The 21,047-nt window shown below is 41.3% G+C and overlaps 1 protein-coding gene across 1 annotated transcript in view; it reads right to left on the bottom strand.

The window, feature by feature from the left end:
- Positions 1-16,891, bottom strand: part of LMO7 (LIM domain 7) — a 152,099-nt gene extending 135,208 nt beyond the window's left edge. Inside the window, exon 1 of the mRNA XM_018565316.1 lies at positions 16,805-16,891. Within this exon, the coding sequence (XP_018420818.1) occupies positions 16,805-16,873 (69 nt within the window). The 5' untranslated portion in view covers positions 16,874-16,891. The remainder of the gene's footprint in view (positions 1-16,804) is intronic.
- Between the last annotated feature and the right edge of the window lie 4,156 nt (positions 16,892-21,047).

The raw sequence follows: 21,047 nt of genomic DNA, 5'->3' as shown, positions 1-21,047 counted from the left end.
AATTCGATATATGCACATAAAACGCGTAAAAACAGGCATCAAAAATGTGCAAAAAACGCTGGCACCTAGGTGTGAACCCAGCCTCAAGTGTTGCCCCCAGATCTTCCATACACCCGATTTAATTAAAAGGAGGAGAACTGAGTGACACTCATCCCCATAATTAGAGCGGATGTGGCACACTGAAACGGTCACACATCGGCTCTATTGATCGGGAAGTGAGCGAAAACATACCGCTGATCCACTCTCTTCCCAATCCTCTCCTGCAGAGAGCAGTGACTGTCAGTCACCGCTCCCACAGGGATTCCCCCCTTCGATCCTCCTGCGCTGACTGGAGGGACTGATGACGCAGGGGGCAGGCAGAGCCCGCTGTCAATCAGCCAGCTGGCTGGAGAATACCAAGGAGGCTAATCTTACAGAAATTTTGCAATGCACAAACCTGATGGACCTGGTCATTCAACACCCCTGCTGACTATGCAGAGCAGTGAGCTAAAGAAAACAGAATATGATCAGATGGGGAAAAAACACAATGGCAAACCAAGCCTATAAATCTATCTTTCTAGGTTGAATCAGTCATGGACTGAGCATGCCAAGAATGAGCTGGTGAATTCATCTGGAAGGAACTGATTAACATGCACCAACCCTGCACAAAAATATTGTGAAATGTGAACTAAAATCATTTGTTTTGGTTTTCATGAAGACGCGCTCGCAATTTGTTGCCTTTAAAGTCTGAAAATTATTCAACACAATTTGCCAAAATGACCTTCATATTAAATTTCAAATATTCTATGCATTTATTTGAAGATGTTCTAACTACAACTTTCTGTAAATCATTTTTTTTTTAAAGACTACAAAAGCAGAAGACACCTGAAACTCCAAGCTTCAGAGCATGCTTGCACAAAATCTACCCTACAGGACCACAGCTGAATGAAACTGTAGAAGTGTTTTCATACTCCAGCAACAATCAGCCTCTTCATAGTATGATCAATATATGTAACCTTGTGTGAATAAATACCACTTTCAGGTATGCAAGAGTCCGAAGGGGGGGGGCTTTAAAAAAATATATAATTTATTGTTCATCATAAAAATAGTTTAAAGAAAGGCTTCCTCAGGGGGATCGTTTTAAAGAAAGGCTTCCTCAGGGGGATCGTTTTAAAGAAAGGCTTCCTCAGGGGGATCGTTTTAAAGAAAGGCTTCCTCAGGGGGATCGTTTTAAAGAAAGGCTTCCTCAGGGGGATCGTTTTAAAGAAAGGCTTCCTCAGGGGGATCGTTTTAAAGAAAGGCTTCCTCAGGGGGATCGTTTTAAAGAAAGGCTTCCTCAGGGGGATGCTGATCCTAAAAAGAACTGCCGCCTGCTAAGGACCAATCTACGAAAGGCCAATCGCGTGGACCGAAGATAAAGAAATAAGTAAATAGACCAGATCTCTCAATTAGCAAGACCGTTCATGGGGAGGTAGAGTCTGAAGGCGAAATGCAAATCTTTTTAGGATCAGTATCCCCCTGAGGAAGCCTTTACGGCGAAACATGTTGGGGTATCCAGGGAAATATGGCCTCTGCTCAATCAAGACTACTGTTATGTACTGTACTACTATCACACCATGCTTATTTATTGTATTGACCAGTTTCTCAAATCATGACAATGAGATTTGTATTTGTAAACTATTTTTGTGAACAATACATTATATTTGTTTACATATAGTGAGAGCACAAGAGTTTGTTTAAAGCCCCCCCCCCCCCCTTTTGGGCTCTTGCATACCTGAAAGTGGTATTTTTCACACAAGATTACATATTTATATTGGGGTGTGAAACCTTTTGCACTCTTACTCTGTGTTTTCCAGCACATGTCCACTAATGTTATAGCTATAGTATGATCAATGCCATGGCAGACAGGAGAGCTGCTTTGGAACAACTTTGTTTAACCCTATTAAGCAAAACGTGTTAACTGCACTAGGGGACCTGTGATAAGATGCCTGAGGCGTTGGCTTGACATAATGACAGCTTCCATGATCACCTGCCTTCCGGAATGTAGAAGAATTCAAGTGGGTTAGACATTTACCGAAATCTACTGAATAATGCTCCAGCTACGCATCCCGAAACAATGATTGGCATTTCTAACATGCACTGATGAAGTAATTACTACAAAATATAACTCATCTCTAAAGGGGTGGAGGAATACTTACCTGGTCACATTAATACAACTGTTACGTCAAACGTTATTGAACAGTTAGTCACAGAAACATAATTGAAAACTAAAATTGGAGTAGGCAGCAGCTGCCTCATTACCTAAACATTTATAAAGGTGTCAGCTCTTCAAAGAAATCTGGATTATGCAACCATATTACTAACGCGAATTGCGCAAGCTTGGACTATCACATCTTCACATACCAATACAATCACCACTTTCACTTCTTGCTATAGCTTGATATAAATATTGCTTGGGTGTGGTGTTCCATGTCAAGCAATAAATATAGATTGGATTCTACGGCCTTAGATAATCAGGAGTAGCAATGCAACAATTATAAAAGTGATCATGTGCTCCAGATATGACTTAAAGGACTACACTGAACAGAAAACACCCACTCAACGAATTCAGCAAGCACTTCGGGTGCCAGAAAATCATGCCAGTTGTATTTCCATCAGGACTTCGAAGTGGCCCAATGCCAAAATATAACAAGTTCCGCAGTGTTGCATGTTTAATACTAGCTCCTGGATGCCCGGGGTGTAAAGTCACTACCATTACACTGTAGTTAATAGTGTAAACGTTAACCCCTTCACACCCATGACAGGATAATCCCGTCATGAATCCTCAAGGAGTTAAACAGACTCACTGTTCAGATCTTCAGAACCGGCAGCCAGCTTTACAGTAGAAGCGATTTAGGGGTCTTTTGGACCCACAGTATCACCTTAAAGAGTACCTGTCGCCACCAATATGCTATCACATAGGGGGCTTGTAAGCCCCCCTATGCGACGGCAATAGAAAAAGTTTTAAAAATAAAAGAATTTTCAAGTCCCCCGCACATCTTCACATGAACATGCGTCGGGTGCACCTGCGTACGAAAACAACGATTGCGCTACACATGTTGGATATCGCTGCATGCGCCAGAGTGAGAGCAATACTTCTAGGGCCAATATTTACATGTCTCTCTAAACTGATGACCTGTAGGAGCTTTTAAAAGCGTCGTGTATGGACTTTTTGGGGTACTAAATTCTGTCGCAGTTTCATGGATGCACACGATTTTTAACCTGGGCATGTTGGGTATTTACTCGTTGTAACCTCATCTTTTATATTTCACAAAACAATTGCATTTTTTAAAAAAAATTGGGTTTGATAATAAGTTGTGCTAATGTCGTGCAACATAAAATTTGCAACTGCCACCATTTTATTCTATAGGGTCTTGGCTTTCAGAAAATATGTAATGTTTTGGGGTTGTAAGTAATTTTCAGGCCTAACACGTAAACAAAAAAAGAAAAAAAGGCCTTTGTCCTTAAGGGGTTAAAGCCCAGTTCCTAGCTATTCAATATGTAACAAATGTGTAAAGCCAGATGCCTGGTAGGCCAATGGGAAAGGTGTATTGCTAGTTCCTTGACTTATAACCAATGAATTTCCTCTCCCCCCTACAACAGCTTTTGCTACAAAGATTTCAGGAAGCATAATACATGAAGTTTACAAGTACTCTGATGTGGTGGCTGCCATATTCTCTCTTTCCCCTTTACCTGATGATCCTGCCAGTACAGTACTCCTGTACTAGGACGACAAATACTCACTGGACTGTCTATGAAGCAGTGTTGTCATTCTAGGAGAGGACTACAATAATAGCTGTGAAAATGTAAAGGATAGAAGTACAGCAAAGACAGAGGACAGGGAGTGATCGGCTAAAAAGATTTCTGGAAGGATCAACATTTTTTAGCACTTAACAGATAGAAACAAGATATTTTCAATTGTATATCAAAATCCAAAAAAGGAACCAAAAATAGGAGGTTCGTAGCTAGAGTTAACATACCTGCTACAACCTCTTGTGGAGACATACATCATTTTTGAAGCAGAGGCGTTTAAGACTTACACCTATTCAACAAACCCCTATCCCTCTAACCATGCTTGGATAGAACACACACTTCTAAACTAAATTCAGAAACCATAACTACAGTAATAAAATACCAGCAATTTGCAAGTTCAGTCCCGGGGATCATTTATGTGCTGACTAAAATTAATTGGGACATCATGACGCACATGGGCTGGTGCACTGTAAAAGTTTGAGAATTTCAGTCAGATGCCATATGGAGTAGGGGGCTTTTTTTTCCAGTTAGAGCGGTTAATTTTTGGAACTCTTCCACAAGCAGTGGTATCAGCAGAGAGTATTGAATCATTCAAAAATCATTTAGATACCTTCCCCAGGGACTAACATACTGGGGTACAGATACTCTTAAAAACTAGATCACACAGGGACTCGCATACACACACACAAAAGTTTAACTTAATGAACCGGTGTCTTTATTCAACCTCAAATACTATGTAATTTCTGTCATTAGATTGTAAGCCCTCATGGAAGCCCTCATGGACACAGCCCTCCTTACCATCAGGTCTTGAATTGTATTGTAATGATGTCTTCCCTATATTGTAAAGCGCTGCACAAACTGTTGGCATTATATGCATCCTGAATAATAATGCCTATATTTCTCTGTGCTGAGTAGACCAGTAAAAAATAAAAAACAAATGGAAGAGATTACCTGCTGCAGTACTTTTATTTTAACTTGGCATTTGACCTAGCATAATTTATGGCACTTGTAAAGCATAAAAATATGTATCCAAGTCAACCAGAGACAGGTGACTGAATGACTTTCTGCAATAATCAGTGATAATGCTGAAGTATTCTGACCTCTGCTGGTTGGACAGGATATTATCACACTGGCTGTTAATCTTGCTTATTCAATGGATTTTAAAAACAAATTCAGGGGGGATAAAGATAATTATTTAACAGCAGCATTAAACCAATAACGAGTGTAAAAAAAAAAAGTCATGTTTTGCAGCTTACATGAATGTTATAAAAAAAAGTTTTTTGACAAAAAAAAAAAAAAAAAAAAAAAAAAAAAAAAAAAAAAAAAAAATCGCTCTAGATGTGGTAGTTGAATTCGCTTTTTTTTTTTATATGGTGATGCTTGGATTAACACACTCCTTGTCCTTTGGTGATAACACCATAACAAAGAAAGGAGCTGTTCTGTAGTCCTCAGATAGCTGGGAACAATGCCAAGTAATAACAGTGCAGCACAAGCAGAGAGCACAGGAAGTCATCAGCTAATAGGATTTCTGGCAGGATCCAGTTTTGTTTTTTTCCTGTACTTAAACAGATAACAATGCTTTTAAAAAAGGTATATCTTACAGACCAAAAGGGAGTTAAAGTGACATTAAACCCTCAGGTTTTTTTTAAAATAAACAGATACTGTAATGTGTGCCTTACTGTAATCCATGGTTGTTTCCCTTCTCTTTGCTGCTCTTCCTTTTAAATCCTCATGTCTTCTCATGCTTGGGGAGAACTTCCCTTTTCAGCTCAGGGCCTCTTCCTGTAGGTGCTGGCTCAGGTTACAAGCCTATACAAACCTATACACAGACACCGTGTATCCATTCCAGAGACAAGGCTGTCTGCTGCAAAACAGAAGTTCTGCCCAGCATGAGAACAGATACAGATTTAAAAGGAAGAGCAGCAAAGAGAAGGGAAACAACCATGGATTACAGTAAGGCACACATTACAGTATTGGTTTATGTTAAAAAATCTGAGGGTTTAATGTCACTTTAATAACGATTCATAGTTACAGTTAAAGAGTAACTGTTGGACTATCTCACCCCCTTTTTATTAAAATAGAGTAGGAAAGGGTAGAACATCAGTGGGACAAAAGACTGCAGTGTCAGCTGGCCCAGGATGGAGGAATAAGCTAACATATGAAGGGGCATCCACATGTCATTTGAGGGCAGGGACTGATGTGACTATGCAACTATGTAAAGCACTGTGTAAATTGTTGGTGATACATAAATACGCTGACTCCAAGTTCAGTTTAAATTGCTTTTTACTCGCGTTAGGGTTTCCAGCAGTCAGCGCTGGATCAGAGACCGGCACCAGAACTGGAGGGACTCCTGAAAACTACTGAAAAGAAGACGATCGGATTAAGAGGCATCATTTAAAAAGGAGAATTATGAGGCAAGTGATTTTCAGCCTCATAAACTGAGCCGACCTGTGACAAATGAAACCCATACCGTCAATTGCTCACTTCTCGATCTATCCATGCAGAGAGCCGTGACTAACTCACGGCTCCCTGCAAGGATTCCTACCCTCCCCTATCCTCGAGCGCTGACTGGCGGAACGGACGGGGGAGGGGGCGGGTACAGCTGCCTCTAGATAGGCAGAGCCAGCTGTCACTCACGCAGCTGGGTTGTAACAGCATTGTCGGGATCCGTTCCGGCTGCGGCGTCTCAGTATACCGCGAGCTGTAGCTCGCGGTATACTGAGCTTTGGGTGACGGGAGGATGCTAGTTTGTGTCCTCCCGTTACCCTTAGGAGAACCATGGGGAAAAGCCCTGACCCCATAGTTCTTCTTTAAAGGTAAATCCTTACACCAGCATTGGGGGGAGGAATTAGACTGTCACTTTAGGCTAGCCATACATGGCTCACATTTCAGCTAAAATTCCAGCAATGGTCCAACAGATCTGGGTAATAAAACCCTTGGCAGAACAGCGATTGCGTCCATTAAGATGTAGTGTTCGGGTATTCATCTAAAAGGGGATGTGGCCACTGGCGGAACTACCACGGTCGCAGCGCTGGCCCTCTTCCTCGTCTCCCCGGTCTGGGGGCGGGGCTAAGAGGTTTGGGTCCTCGCACAGCAGAATGTGCTGCCCAGCAGTGCCTGCAGCATATTCTGCTGGTGACAGTCTCTCCCATCCCTGCCGCATAGCTGAACAGGGATTCATTTACAAAGTATTTTGTTTAAATCGTTAATTGTGACCGTTAATATTCCATCCGTCATTTACTGCCATCAATCATTTCCTGCCATGGACGGCATATTATTAACGGTCACAATTAACCATTACAAAAGGAATACTTTGTACATAAATGCCGGTTTCCTCGGTAATCTCGTCTGTACGTAAACGCAGATACTGGGTCAACGTTCGACAGAACACCGCACTAAAATTTTAAAACAAGCGGCTGCCCGAGGTCCCGCGCTTGCTGGGGACCTCGGCAGCCTTCCTGTTAACATGTGGTGCCATGGCGGTTGGGGGGGGGTTTTGGCCTTCATGGTTTCTTGCACCGTGGTCCTGAAGGTTCTAGTTACGCCTCTGGGTGTGGCTGTCTAAAACACAATAGCCATCAAATCTAACAGTGTATGGCTAGCTCAGGGTTAAGTAAATTATTATGGAAAGGGGAGGAATTGGGTTAATGCTAGGCTGAGGTTAGATGAACAGCATTTGGGCTCACATTGAAGTTATTCAACCCCCAAGGTATTTAACCCTTTCGCTGCCACCAACCTATGTCATGTGTCGCTGGCAACAGGCCCCTTTAAAACAGACTCCCGGCAGTCTGTTTACATGTGTACAGCTGTCCGCTTTACACTGGAAGTGAATCTAAGCTGCCACCAGATAGCTTCCACACGTGGGTGTAGTGCACGCCACGTGGGTGTAGTGCACGCCCAGCCCGACACCCTCGCTTTGCTTCCCGAGCTCCAGTGCCCCTCCTGACCGGAATTACGGGTGTCGGCAATCTCCTCTCCACTGAATGGGACTGGAAGCGAAGTGGATTGCTCATCTGCAGAAGATGGGCAAGGAGCTATTGGAGGAAAATCTGCAATCCAATAGCTTCCTCGGCGTAGAAAGGTGACACTAGGGGTCTATTAGTGTCACCAATAGTATGCTTTTGTAAGCCCCCTGATGCGATACCATTAATAAATGTAAAAAAAAACCTCAGGTGTTTTTGCATGTATCTACTGCTAGCAAGCAGTAGATATATGCAAACATTTTTTTTTTTTTTTAAACAAACCCCTTTGAAAAACAGGTCTTCGCTGCGTGCTCCTGTCCGAAAAGCTGAAAAATCATTGGGCGGCCGCAAAGGATCTTGGGGCGGGCGCATGCACAATTCAGATTTTCGGCCGGGAGATGAGGAAAGACACAAGGTAAGTCTATGGACGCGTGCACCCGCATGCAGACACCGTGGGACAGGAAGTGCCAGCAAGCACAGAGGAGTCAGTGCTGGATCGGAGACCCACAGCAGTGCTGGAGGGACAGATGAAAAAAGGACAGTAAAGAAGAATATCGGATTAAGAAACATCATTTAAAAAGGTAAGTGCTGACACTAACATTAGGGGGAGGGAAAATTTTTTTAGACTTTGACACTAAGTCCCTTACCCCTGTGAGCGCGTATTAACAAACAGGCGTTGGTTGCGCCAACAAATGATGATCGTGCTACACACGTTAGGTATTTCCAAGTGCGCCAGAGTAACAAAGAATTATTTCCAAGTGCGCCAGAGTAACAAAGAATTATAAGGCCAAGAGTTGTACATCTCTTAACGGATGACCTGCACAGGGTTTTAAAGTGTCATCTATGGACAATTAGAATGTGTGCAAAAAAACAGCCTTGGCAACAGAAGGGTTAAAGCTGCCGTGGATGGCCCTACTAAAGTGCTACAGGATGCAGAACATTGGCCCCATACAAATGAATAACACAATTATATCTGTGGTTTATTATAAACAATTCTTTATTCTGTACAATAGTAAGTCCTAGACTGCCATGTGGTCTGTATTTTCAGAGAAGCATTAAAACACCAGATATTTGAAGACTTCACCCCGTGTGGAATTGAAGCCACTCAGACAGGACAATAGTGAAGCAAGGACAGTATGACATAGCCTACAATTATCACTCCAGGGAGGCATAGTTTACTGTCATTTCTCGTCAGCTTGAAAAGGGAAGACCAATTTACCATTTGGCTATGAATTACAGTATAAATTATTGCCTCATGTAGGTTTTCCTGCATTGTAAACCTGCGGGATACCACACAAACTTGCATTTTATTAACATCCAAAATAAAAATGAATAGAAAACTGTTCTTTACAGGTTATCTTTTAAAACAAAAGTTTTGTAACCCCATGCTAAAAACACAGGACTTGCGTGCCCCCCCCCCAAAAAAAAAAACCTAATAGTCCGTGAATGCATTTTATAAAGGCAATCTCATTTAAAGAGACCCCATCACTAACCTAAACAATTGCAGGTAAAAGCCAGACAAATCAAGGGATTTAAATGCTTATAACAGTTTCCTTTCCATGTATTGTTTTTTTTTTCCACTCGCAGAGTGCCTTCGAAGCTGCTGTAGAATTTGACCACTCCAGGAAGAGTCAATTCCATAGCACAGCCACAGTTTCCAATCCATTTTATATCATAGCCATGCCCCTTCTGGGAGTGTCTAATCACTGTGTGCTGACCCAGCTCCTCCACCCCTTCCTAGCCCAGATCCTCACCTCCCTACATAGCCTTTTATGTGGCTTCCAGGGGAAATGCTATAGAGTGTCATTTGGGAGACAGCTCTAAATCTGCTGGGCCACATTCAAGATGGTGGCACCAAGAGGCAGTCAGGTGTCTACATAAAAGGGACACTTTTACAGATCAAAAAATGCAGAAGATACATTCATTACACATATAAATGTAGGAGAAGGGTGTTGTTGAAATGAATGGTCTGACGTCAGGGTCTCTAACTGCCATAGTATTAGCATGAGGAAAGGGAAAAGATTTGAGAAAATCTCATATTACCCACAAAACCATTTGTCATGTGATCAGCCAATCTTGTGCTTTATTTGCATTTTCCACACTGCACAGCCAGACAGGGATCCAATGTACTTCCCAATAAAAGCAGATCTAACATTTAGGTACGTCCCATGTGTGATATCATAAGGTCCCACTTCATTCACACTATTTCCTGTGAGAAGATTCTGCACCAATGACTGTGCATAGTGCGGCATTTCCGGAGGAGAAGCTCAAGTTAAAGGGCAAAGTCACACCACAACTCATTCAGGAACCAACTGTCCACAACGAAAATAAAATGGAGGAGCCGTTTACGTAAAACCTCAGATTTCTTATTTTCCTGACACCGTGTAAAATACTAATAACTAAAAATTACATAGAAAAACTAAACACGGGAATGTAGTTCAAAAGTTTTTCTAAATCTCTAGACATCATTAAAATAAAACCATAGTGACCCTGCCATGAAGTTCCTAGCGTAATCACTTCTTGATATGGAGTGACAACGGTCTTCCAAGTGGTCTACTGCATTGTCACGATGTCACATACACCCAAGAGGGAATCTACAAGCAGTTATGCCAACACACATTGGACAGGCATAGCCCACCGTTGTTACTATAAAGAAGCCTTTACTATAGGAATGATATGCGGCCCACATAGGAGTGCATGTAGACAGAAAGTGGCTGATAAGGCTGAGAGATCAGCAGCAGTGATATGCAATATAGGATAAAATAGTGAGTAGAGGTGCACCAAAATAGAAATTTAAACATCGAACCAAAATAAATTGTGATGCCGAAACCGAAAATTGTTTTTTATTTAAATTTTTTATTTTTATTTTTTATAAACTTTAATGTAATATTTATTTTTATTTATTATTATTAATTCATTTTTATTAAATATTTTTATTTTTTACTTTACTTTTAGGGGCTTCGGGGAAATATTAGGGGGGGGGTTTAAGCAGACCCCTGATATTTCCCTTTTAAAATAGAAAGAGATTGAGGACACGGTCAGCAGCCCCCGTTATCATTGAACAGGAATCCTCTATACTGAGTGTTCCTGTTCATTCATAACATGAGGACATTGTGTGTTTACTATTACCACAATCATGAATGAACAGGAGGTGATGCCGATCACTTCCCATTCAATCAAAATTGAGGATATAGTAACCATACTACGTCCTCAATTATTTACAAACACTCAGCGGTCACTGATCGCTGAGTGTTTGTACCCGCTCTCCTCTCCGACACGCTGTCACAGGAGGCTGAGCGAGCGGAACAAGGGAGCCCAGCCTCCTGTGCCAGCACGGGCTGTCTCCGCCCCCACACCGCTCTGCGATAGGCGGCTGAGCGGTGTGGGGAGGAGGGACACCGGCCACTCACAGCGCTCGGCTGTCACTTTCTCTCCTCCCCGCTGGGACACAGAGCAGCAACCAGTGGGGAGAAAGAAAGCAGGAAAATGGCACTTTCGGCATTTAGCCAAAAGTGCAATTTTCGGACGATATATATCGGTGCATCCCTAATAATGAGTATATCATAAAGCTTGGGATGGGACCTGCAATAGGTTGCATTGATTAACTGCAGTGGAGTGTGCAAAGAGTCCCAGGATTTGCCATTGCTGTCTGGTGGCGTTTGGATCATAACACTAGCTTGAGTTTAGCCATTTTAAAAAGAGCAACATCTGTACGTTACAGAAATATTGTATTCGTACCTAAAGGGTGGGCTGGCTTTTGGGGTACCACATCTTAAATCATCTAGGTATAAAATTAAAGTAGTAATAAACTTTTTTTTTCCAATAATGAATCCAGATCAAATATACATTGCCCAGCAAAGTATTTCTTTATACTTTTGACCAAACACACTGGTATCATGTTTCTGATCAGCTGATTCCAAGTCCCTCAGCTCAGCTTCCCTGAACTTTCTGTCCAGTACAAGATCACAAGGGACATAGCAGATTCCAGCAACTTTTCATCTACTAACTTGTAGAAGGGTGGAGGTAGGAGTGGAGACATACACAGCTTACTAGCACACACAAGGGTGACTCCATAGCACTTTGCTTGAGAAAAGAGAGTCTCTAAAGACAGAAGGTCAGGACCATTGCTCAGGGAACCAGCGGATTCCGCAGAAAAACATCAAGAAGCAGTGTCCATTGTAAGGGATTTAATCAGCATTTGGAATAGCTTAAAACCCTTTTGACTTTAAATATCACCAAGTTACAGAAACAAAACTATACTGGTTGTGTGGCATTCTTATATACAGGTGGACAGGACATTGCGTCCTAGTAAACCCTGCATTGCACGGGGACCATGTGACATTGAAGGTATGTGGAGTTGGAGCATAACCATTAAACAGCATGCCGCTGTTAGGCAGAAAAAAAAAACACCAACACTAAACACCAGCCTGGGAAACTGTATAGGACTGCTAAACCAAAAGCAAATGGAACTCAAGCAGACAAAAAAGTAGGACATCGTAAAAAGATAAAGAGATTTAAAAAGACACTCCTTTCATTTTTTTCTAAACAGGGACCTAGAAAAATGTATACAACTACTAGGCCAAATACCACTGGAACCATAAAAATGAATAATATGGTATGAAGATAAAGAGCCTTCACATTAGCTGATGGAAGTTTCCATAAACAGCTTGCAGAGAAGATACACAACATGTGAAGGTTTGAGGGAACCCAGGCTTAGTGTATATCCTAACCTGGTCATTTCCATACATGGTCTCCTCAATCCATGGAGTTCTAATGCAAATCACTAAATGTCACAACACAAGTCGTTTTCTGTCTGCTGACTACAAGGGATGGCACGCGTTCCTAGCAGAAAAATGTGTACAATGGCTCTGTATGGGGGCTGGAATTTCATTCTTGGAGACTTTCGAGCTTCAAAAGCTGTAAATGATTAGCTTTAAAAGTAAAATCATTTCACCTGACTAAATAAAGGAATTATTCCACCTGATATACAGAGTCTAAGAGAATACCTTTAGAGCTATTGGTACGTTCTCAATGTAGCCAAAGGCTAAAATCTGAGACATGGTAAGGAAAATTAGGCTCTCAGTAACTTGCTTGCATTCCTTTGTAAGCAATAACTACCCACTGTTTAAAGGCAAAGGCCACCTTTAAAAAATAACAAATCCACATACAGGATGCTGAGGTTGGATTTCTATTCAGGTTGTTTTTTTTAATTATACCAGGTTACAAAAAAAAAATCTAGTCTTAAAATACACCCCATGTCTAGTAGAAGGATGCAATGTGCCATATGTCATCCTCCTCCAGGCTCTGCTGAAAATGATAAAGCAAAACAGACAAACGCACTGAACAATTTGTTACCAGTTATACAGTAAGGTGCACACGAAATGGGCTTTGAACAGTAGAACAGTAGAAAGGCATCATGGCACACTCACAAACCAGCATGTAAAACAACTTGTCTCACCACTAAGGAAAATGACAGAGGTTTGGATACACGTCTTCTCCTTTGTTTTGCTTTACCGTTTGGTGCAGCGACGCATGGGGTTTCTCAGCTGCCAATGGGATGTGCGGGATCCCTTGTGTGTTTCTGTACCTTTAAGGAGGTGGGGCGTCCTCCTGACAGGCCTGCACCCAATTTGATATCTTCTGCCCCCATGTGCTCCAAGATGGAGACTCTCATAGTTTAGAGTTAGGACCGCACTATAAGAGGTGCCTTGGCGCGGCAGTGCGGCTTACACATCCTTTGCAGAAGACGTGTATCCAAACCTCTGTCATTGTCCTTAGTGGTGAGACAAGTTGTTTTACATGCTGGTTTGTGAGTGTGCCATGATGCCTTTCTACTGTTCTGCTGAAAATGAGCCACAGTGGCAAAGAGGTTTTTAGGACTCCCGATAGCACAACGATTTGTTAAACCCAATTTTTCACTTTAAAAATGGATCAAAATCAATTTTAGTGCAGAAAAACTAAATATCATACCCAAATGGTAAAAGGTTGTGTTAAGTAAACAGATACCAAAAACACACTGCATCAGGCTAAACTGCATTGAAATGGGGAAAAAGCTTGGTACCCAAAATTGTTCATAGGCATCGCTTTAAAAGCCTTCACTGGTCATCAGTTTAGTGTTAACTATGAATGATGGCCCTCAAATGTTTACTCCCACTCTGGCATGCGATACCAAACATGTGCAGCACAACCGTAATTTTTATACATAAGCACACCCAAAGTATGCATTTACCCATATACGTGCCTGTGTGTTTGGGGTGGGGAGGTGGTTTTTGTTTTTACTTTTTTTGCCATCACATAGTAGTCTCTTTATTGATACATATCACCCCTCATGGACGCTAAATCAAGTACAGATCAAGATTGATTAGTTTCATCCCTGGCCACAGCGTATCGCTGAACGGCAAAGTGACAGGAACCTGTAAGCATTGCACATTTTTTCAGTGGAGGGAAGATATTCGCTGATCTTCCTCCACTAACTTAATGACACATGCCATGCACCAGTTCTAAACAGAACGCATATGTAACAACATTTTATCACCCATCTACCTCCCCACACGAGTACAAATTCATATACAAAAAGAGACAAACCACCACCAATAATACATATAATTTAATTGGAATATAATTTTAATAAACCGTACCATATTTTTTGGTAAAGTATAAAGATGAGGTTGTGCTTAATACAGAGATTGCAAATATGTCTAACCTTTAAAAAAAAAAAAAAAACCACAACAGTACCCAAAATTGTTCATAGATGACACTTTAAAAGTCTTTACAGTTCGTTAGTTTAAAGCCAACCATGACTGTTGGTCCTACAATTGTTGTTCTCACTCTGGCATGCACAGCGATTCCAAATGTGTGGCGCAACTGTTTTGTTTTTTTTGTATGCATGCATTTGTATGTGCTTATACGCAGGGGATTCCTGATCATTTTTATTGACCTTGTTTACACTGGTTAGCTGCTGGAATGCACCGTATCGCATACTAAACTCCTCCGTGTTCTGGGGCAGGAGGGGGCCCGCAGTGTGATAGCCTGCACCAGAACGTGTGGCACAACAATACCTGCATTCCAATCCAGTGCGATGGGGAAAAAAAAAAGTGCATGCAGCATTTTTTGAGATTACACTGGACCGGAACGTAGGAATTGTTGTGCCACGCGTTTTGGTGCCATTGACTTGCATGCACTGCCAAACCCCCTCCTGCCCCAGAAAGCAGGGGTGAGTTTAGTGCAGCACAGCTAACTGTGCTGGAATACACTAATTGGTGTGAACAAGCTCTCATACTAATTAATTTTTCTATTTTTTTTTCTTTTACTGCGAACACAAGGGGCTGCATTTTCAAGCAGATCAGCACATTACTTCTACTGGAAAGCCAGCAGTAAAAACGTAAGCACGGCTAGATGTAGTATTTACATCCCGTGGCAGGGAAAGTGTTAAAGTATATGTTCAGCTAAAAAAAATGTTTTTGAAAAAGGCAAGGATTGCAACCACTAATACAAATTGTTCCTGCCAGATAGAATCACTCTATTGGTCCTGATGACCACTGTCATGAGACAAAGTGACGGGAAACCCAAAATTTAAGAGGGGTCACTAGAACAAAAAGCAGGGATAAATCTTCCAATGGGAAGACCTATTCAAGTGATGAAGAGGGAATTCTGTTAACGTTGGAGACATTTCTTCTTATTTCCTGTTGCATCTCCAGGACAGGAATAAATGGGGCATCTCACCTCAAAGATCTCCTTTAAGGCTTACACAGCTCTGCCACAACATAGTTAGTAACTTTTCCCAACTATTGGTAAGCAGAAGGATACCACTCCAGGCAATCTTTTAGCTCATTCACCAACCCAGGGAGCCAGCTAGACGGGGCCTGTCCACCCCCATATGAACCACTGTTGCTTCTTTTTTCTTTTTTTAAAACTTAAAAAAAGACACATCACCATTTGAGTAAATATACAGCAAACTATGGCACATAATTCTCCGCCTTACCCTGCTCCAACATGTTTCACCCCAAAAACGGGTTTAAGCTGCTCGTATACTAGTTGATCTTCATACGAGTGTTCTAGCAAAAACATTTTGTCAGAACATTTGATAATGCCATGAGTCTTGACTAATGTTCTAAATTTGGTTTAATTTTAACATTCAATTTTGGAATAAACGTTGCCTCTGGGACGAACACCACATTTACTGTCAGAATTTTGTTTGAGAAAATTTTCCATTCTGCTCCTTTGAATTTTATTGCTACGGTCAAAAAAAAAAAAAAAGTTGATTTGACCCCCACTAATGATTAGAAAAATTGTACAAACGTTCTGAAAACAAACCTTTTCCAACAAAATTCTAATAGCGTATGGCCAGCTTTAGTCGCAGAGGTCACTATGACCTTGACTTGCTGTATACTCTCTCAAGTGGCAAAGCTTTTTGAAGAAAACATGACAGAGGTACTGTACAGCTTTCTTATTTGAGCTCAATCTAGATAAGCAATATAGCTTAACTGGCTCTCTACCCCAGCCTGTGATTAGACAATGAAGATTCATCTCTCTCCTATCAGCACATGTGCATTCAGCAGAGCCCAATTTGCTCAGAATGCAATGGGATTAGTAGAGATTCCTATAAAGAAAATTTCAGGGGGAAAAAAAAAAGACATTTCTACAACATCAATTCCTCGCTGGCTGGAATGCTGCAGAATCTTAGGAGGAATCAACAAAATGGCTGTATGTATTATTTCCTTCTGTAGCATATGCTGGCAAGTTGTCACAATACATTTAACATATTGAAATTGAAAAAAAATTCCAGTTCAGCTTTAATTTTAAATTGGTTACCAGTTCTCAACCCCGTTAGAAATTTCTTTGCATAGTTACATTCTTTAAATTGCTCTACAAACATCTAGTCATCTAAACCACAAATACTTTCTTCCCACTATATGGAATGGGATCCTGGACATTTTTTAGCTGGCCCAAGAAAACTATGAAACGCCTTCATTCCTGAACACATACAAATCTAATGCCCAGTCATTCATGCACACAAATCTACCTGAACCGTATAAAAAGCAACCACTTAAGGAGGTCATTAACAGCCTCACCTCCATCCATCTCTGTGCCTCCGAAAATGCTAAATCACATGAGACTTCTGAATTTTCATTCCACTCCATGGCTATCTGGGGGACAGAAACACAAAACGATACAAACATTTTTATACAGAAATTATCACGACTGCAGGTAATGTAACCCTTTTATGTCCAGGGGTAATTAAAACCTTAGTGACCAGATCAAATTTTGAGTGCACCGATTTACTTTTAAGCGCATTGAATACATTTTTAACTTCCTTGAATATATACATGCTATAGACAGAGAAATGGACAAAAATGTGAAAACAAAATAGTTTGACTTTGTTAAAATGTGATTATATCTATATATCTATATACTAAATAATTCACCCTGTATATCCCAAATATGTGCGATACATATGTCGGTGCCATCCGGTCAATATATTTTGGATTTCTAGATACAAGGCATTTTCCAGTACAATGGCTGTAACTTACTGAGCTGCCTGGGTGACTGCACTCAACAATTACAAATATTTCTAGGCTCAAAGGTTTTTGTGTAGCGGCAACACAAAAGAAGAAAATACCCATAACTGGCACAGTGCCACTGGTATGTAGAAGTGATACAGTGGCTTTTCCGTTGCCTGGATCACTTCTTCATAGATTGCAGAAGCAGCATGGTTAGGAGTAAACACACATGCTCGTAGGTTTGTTTTCAACCATTGTCTGCCCACAGTTATCAGTTATGATGGTGGTAATGAAGGGGTTAACCGGGTGGGGGGGTGTAGAGTTTAGTTGGGAAGACTACAAATAAATTGCTCAACAAAAGAACAAATATAAAAATTGAAAATGTTATACAATATACCTTTTCTGTATAGTGAATTTAGATCACCATTTTATTTATATTCTACACATTTATGAACTAATCTGTTAACACGTGTGGCTGGCAGGGAGACAAGTTTGTTGGCCAGATCTGTTCAGATATTGCCAGAGAATACATTTGCCCATTATCATGAACGTGAAGAATGTCTTCGGCATGCCAGAAAACCTTCAACAAACCTCATGCTCAGTCCATCAAATCATGTCATGCTTGACCTGTCCCACCTACATCCAGTTATGACCAAAGATGGTACAAAAAGCAGGCAGATAACCGCTTTCCTAAGAGATTCTAGACCACTGCTTGGTCAGGAATGAGTCTCAACCCTCAAGGACATGAGATAGACACCCACTCCCCCTTCTATGCTTCCAAGAACAAAAGGCTTAAAGTAGTCTACATGTGCTAGATTAACATGCTGTACTTTTACTATAGAAAAGTCAAGGACCAGAACCTGTATAGGTGATACAGAGTACCTCTGACTGCTTTAGCGGCATATTATAACAAGATGCAGTGCACAACCCAACTGATAAATAGGGATTATTTTAGCATGAATGTGATTTAAGTGTATGGGGCCAGAAAAGTGACTCAGGTGTCATCAACAGGCACCACTGAAAATAATGGGATTCTTCATAAAATGCAATAAAGTGTTGTGCTTAGGGCTGCAACCAACTAATCAATTATGGATGAGAATAGTCGTCAACTATTCTCATTATCGATTAGGTGGTTGGAACCCCTAGCTCTCCTCCACACTGGGAGAAGGGCACAGCAAGCAGTGGGCGGATGAAACAGCCAGTCTGCTATTGCAATTTGAAGTGGCCAATAGCAGGCTGGTTATTGCCCCAGCCCACTACCTGCTGTATTTACATTCAGCTGTCGTCTGCGGAATCTTGCTACTGGCAGCTGTCATTCCCTGGCTGAAGCTATTAAGTGCCATGTGTTTACATTTTTTCTTCTTTTTTTAAATACACACCCATGTTGATACATATCCAGTAATGGTGGCTATCCTGTAGTGAAGAAGTGTTGATACTGTGAAAATATATAGAGAGAAAAACATACAAAATATTCCTAAAGACCTGTAGGTGCTCCTACTGCAGTGTCCACACAGTGTATGATACCAGTCCAAAACAATTGCTTATATAAAACTCCAAATAATGTGAAACAGTCACACATGAAACCAATTTCTTTAGTGCTTCAAAAAAAGAACGAACACACACACACACACACACACACACACACACACACACACACACGTGAATCAACCTTCTCGCCTTCAGATGAGACCCTTATTTAAAAAAGGTCAGAATGGCAGTACCCTGTTCCACACCTGTAGGGTTTAACCTTAAAGGCACAGAATAGGCTATTCAACCTCAATAATCATCCACTTCTCCATAGCACTGCCCATACCATTCAAAAATAGAATAAGCTTTAATGAAAAAGGTACTCGGGAGTTAAAATAGTGCTTTCAACTACAATCCACCAGCAACAGACCAACAAAAATACTTTCCACACTTCCAGGGCGCATTCACCATATGGTACTTCCACCTCGCGTTGACAAAGCTCCACCCTGTCAATGACGACTTTGTCAATGGCTCTCATGCTGAATGCGCCCGGAAGTGTGCAAAGTATTTTTGCTGGTCTGTCGCTGCTGGATTGTAGTTGAAAACGCTATTTTAACTCCAAGTACCTTTTCATTAGGCCTGATTCACACCTGGGCGTTTTACAGCGCGTTCCTACGTGCTGTAAAAGGCTCAACATGTGAAAACCAATAAATTGCCTATGGCCATGGTTCCCACCTGGGCCCTACGCCCAAAGAAGTACAGAAACTTCTTTGGGGCGTTTTTCCGCGCGTTTCCATTGGTATTCCCAAGTGTGGATTGGGGTTAACAAAGCGTACCGAAAAAACGCGCTGAAAAAAAAATACGCTCAGGTGTGAACCCAGCCTTAAAGCTTATTTCATTTTTGAATGGTATGCGCTGTGGTGTGTTTTTCCTTTGTTCATCCATGCATCTGAGCAAGTTTATTACAAAGTGGATGACCATTGAAGCTGCCGAGGTTGAACAGCCCATTCTGTGCCTGTAAGGGTAACCCCTACTGGTGTGAAGCAGGGTACTGCCATTCTGTGCCTGTAAGGGTAACCCCTACTGGTGTGAAGCAGGGTACTGCCATTCTGTGCCTGTAAGGGTAACCCCTACTGGTGTGAAGCAGGGTACTGCCATTCTGTCCTTTTTATATAAGGTTCTCATCTGAAGGCGAGAAGGGTGATTTCCTGGAGCACCTGCACAGGTTGAACACGTTCGAAGCACTAAAAGAAGCTGGTTTCATGTGTGACGGTTTCACATTAGGAATTTTGGACTGGTATACACTGTTGCAATAGGAGCACCTACAGGTCTATGGGGAATTTTTTTCTGTTTATTCTCTCTGTATCAACAGTACTTTCACTTGGTTTTTTTTCCTTAAAATGGGATTCTTCATGATGAGCATTGCCACACTTCAGGAAGCGCATGACAAAACACTCAGGTGTGAAATGGCACCAAGTTATGGTTGTTAAACATGAGTGATAGCAGGAGGATGATTATTGATCATGCACCAGTATACATCTACATACAATCTCAAATAAAGAAGTGATAAGAGTTATTTAAACATCTATTGCCACAATCTGGTCCATGTAGAGGTCAAAAGGAAAGCGATCAACAAATGTTTTCCCATTGTGAGATAGGGGTCATGGGAACCTGCATACAACTGTTTGCCGATTATTCCCCTTACTACAGCAAGGCGAGTCCAATAGTTTCACCAGGTCAGGCACATCTCTCCACACCCTTCATTCTCAGTGACATATCTGCCTAACTGTGGCCAGTCAGAGAACCACTTATACAGTAAAGCCCTGATATAAGAAGTGTGTTTTCCAAGTGCTATAGTAAACAGATAAAGACATTGAACACAATGGATGAAATAAACTAACTTTGTTTACAATGCAATGTAGTCTCATTACTTGGTAATTACACAAGCTGCACATGATGTATGTGACAACACCCCCAACAACTAGGCAACCAGGGGAAGGTTAGTCTTTCTTGTAAGCAGTCTTTCTTGTAAGTTCATTAGAAGATATACAACAATGTGTAATTACCTAGCCTTCTGTGGTACAACTACCATCACCAAGGGCTTTGTCACAACAGTAGCACATACCAGTGTAATCATGTACTATAGTGTGCTAAAAAGGAAGAGTAATGCTAAAGAAAAAAAAAGTGCAATTCACATGGTTAATGGCTTAACGGGGGTTTATTTACTAAAGGTGTGAGGCTGTTAACCCGGCAAATGCACGACCACTGTAATAGTGTTTACTTTGCAAAGTAAGTGTTAAGAAATATGGTGAACCTGTGCTCACTGTGAAAAAACAAAATTGGTGAA

The sequence above is a fragment of the Nanorana parkeri genome, unplaced genomic scaffold, assembly GCF_000935625.1.
Source record: "Nanorana parkeri isolate BGI_ZX_2015 unplaced genomic scaffold, ASM93562v1 scaffold833, whole genome shotgun sequence".
In the NCBI taxonomy this organism is placed as follows: Eukaryota; Metazoa; Chordata; class Amphibia; order Anura; family Dicroglossidae; genus Nanorana; species Nanorana parkeri.
This window is presented reverse-complemented; position numbering and strand designations above follow the sequence as displayed.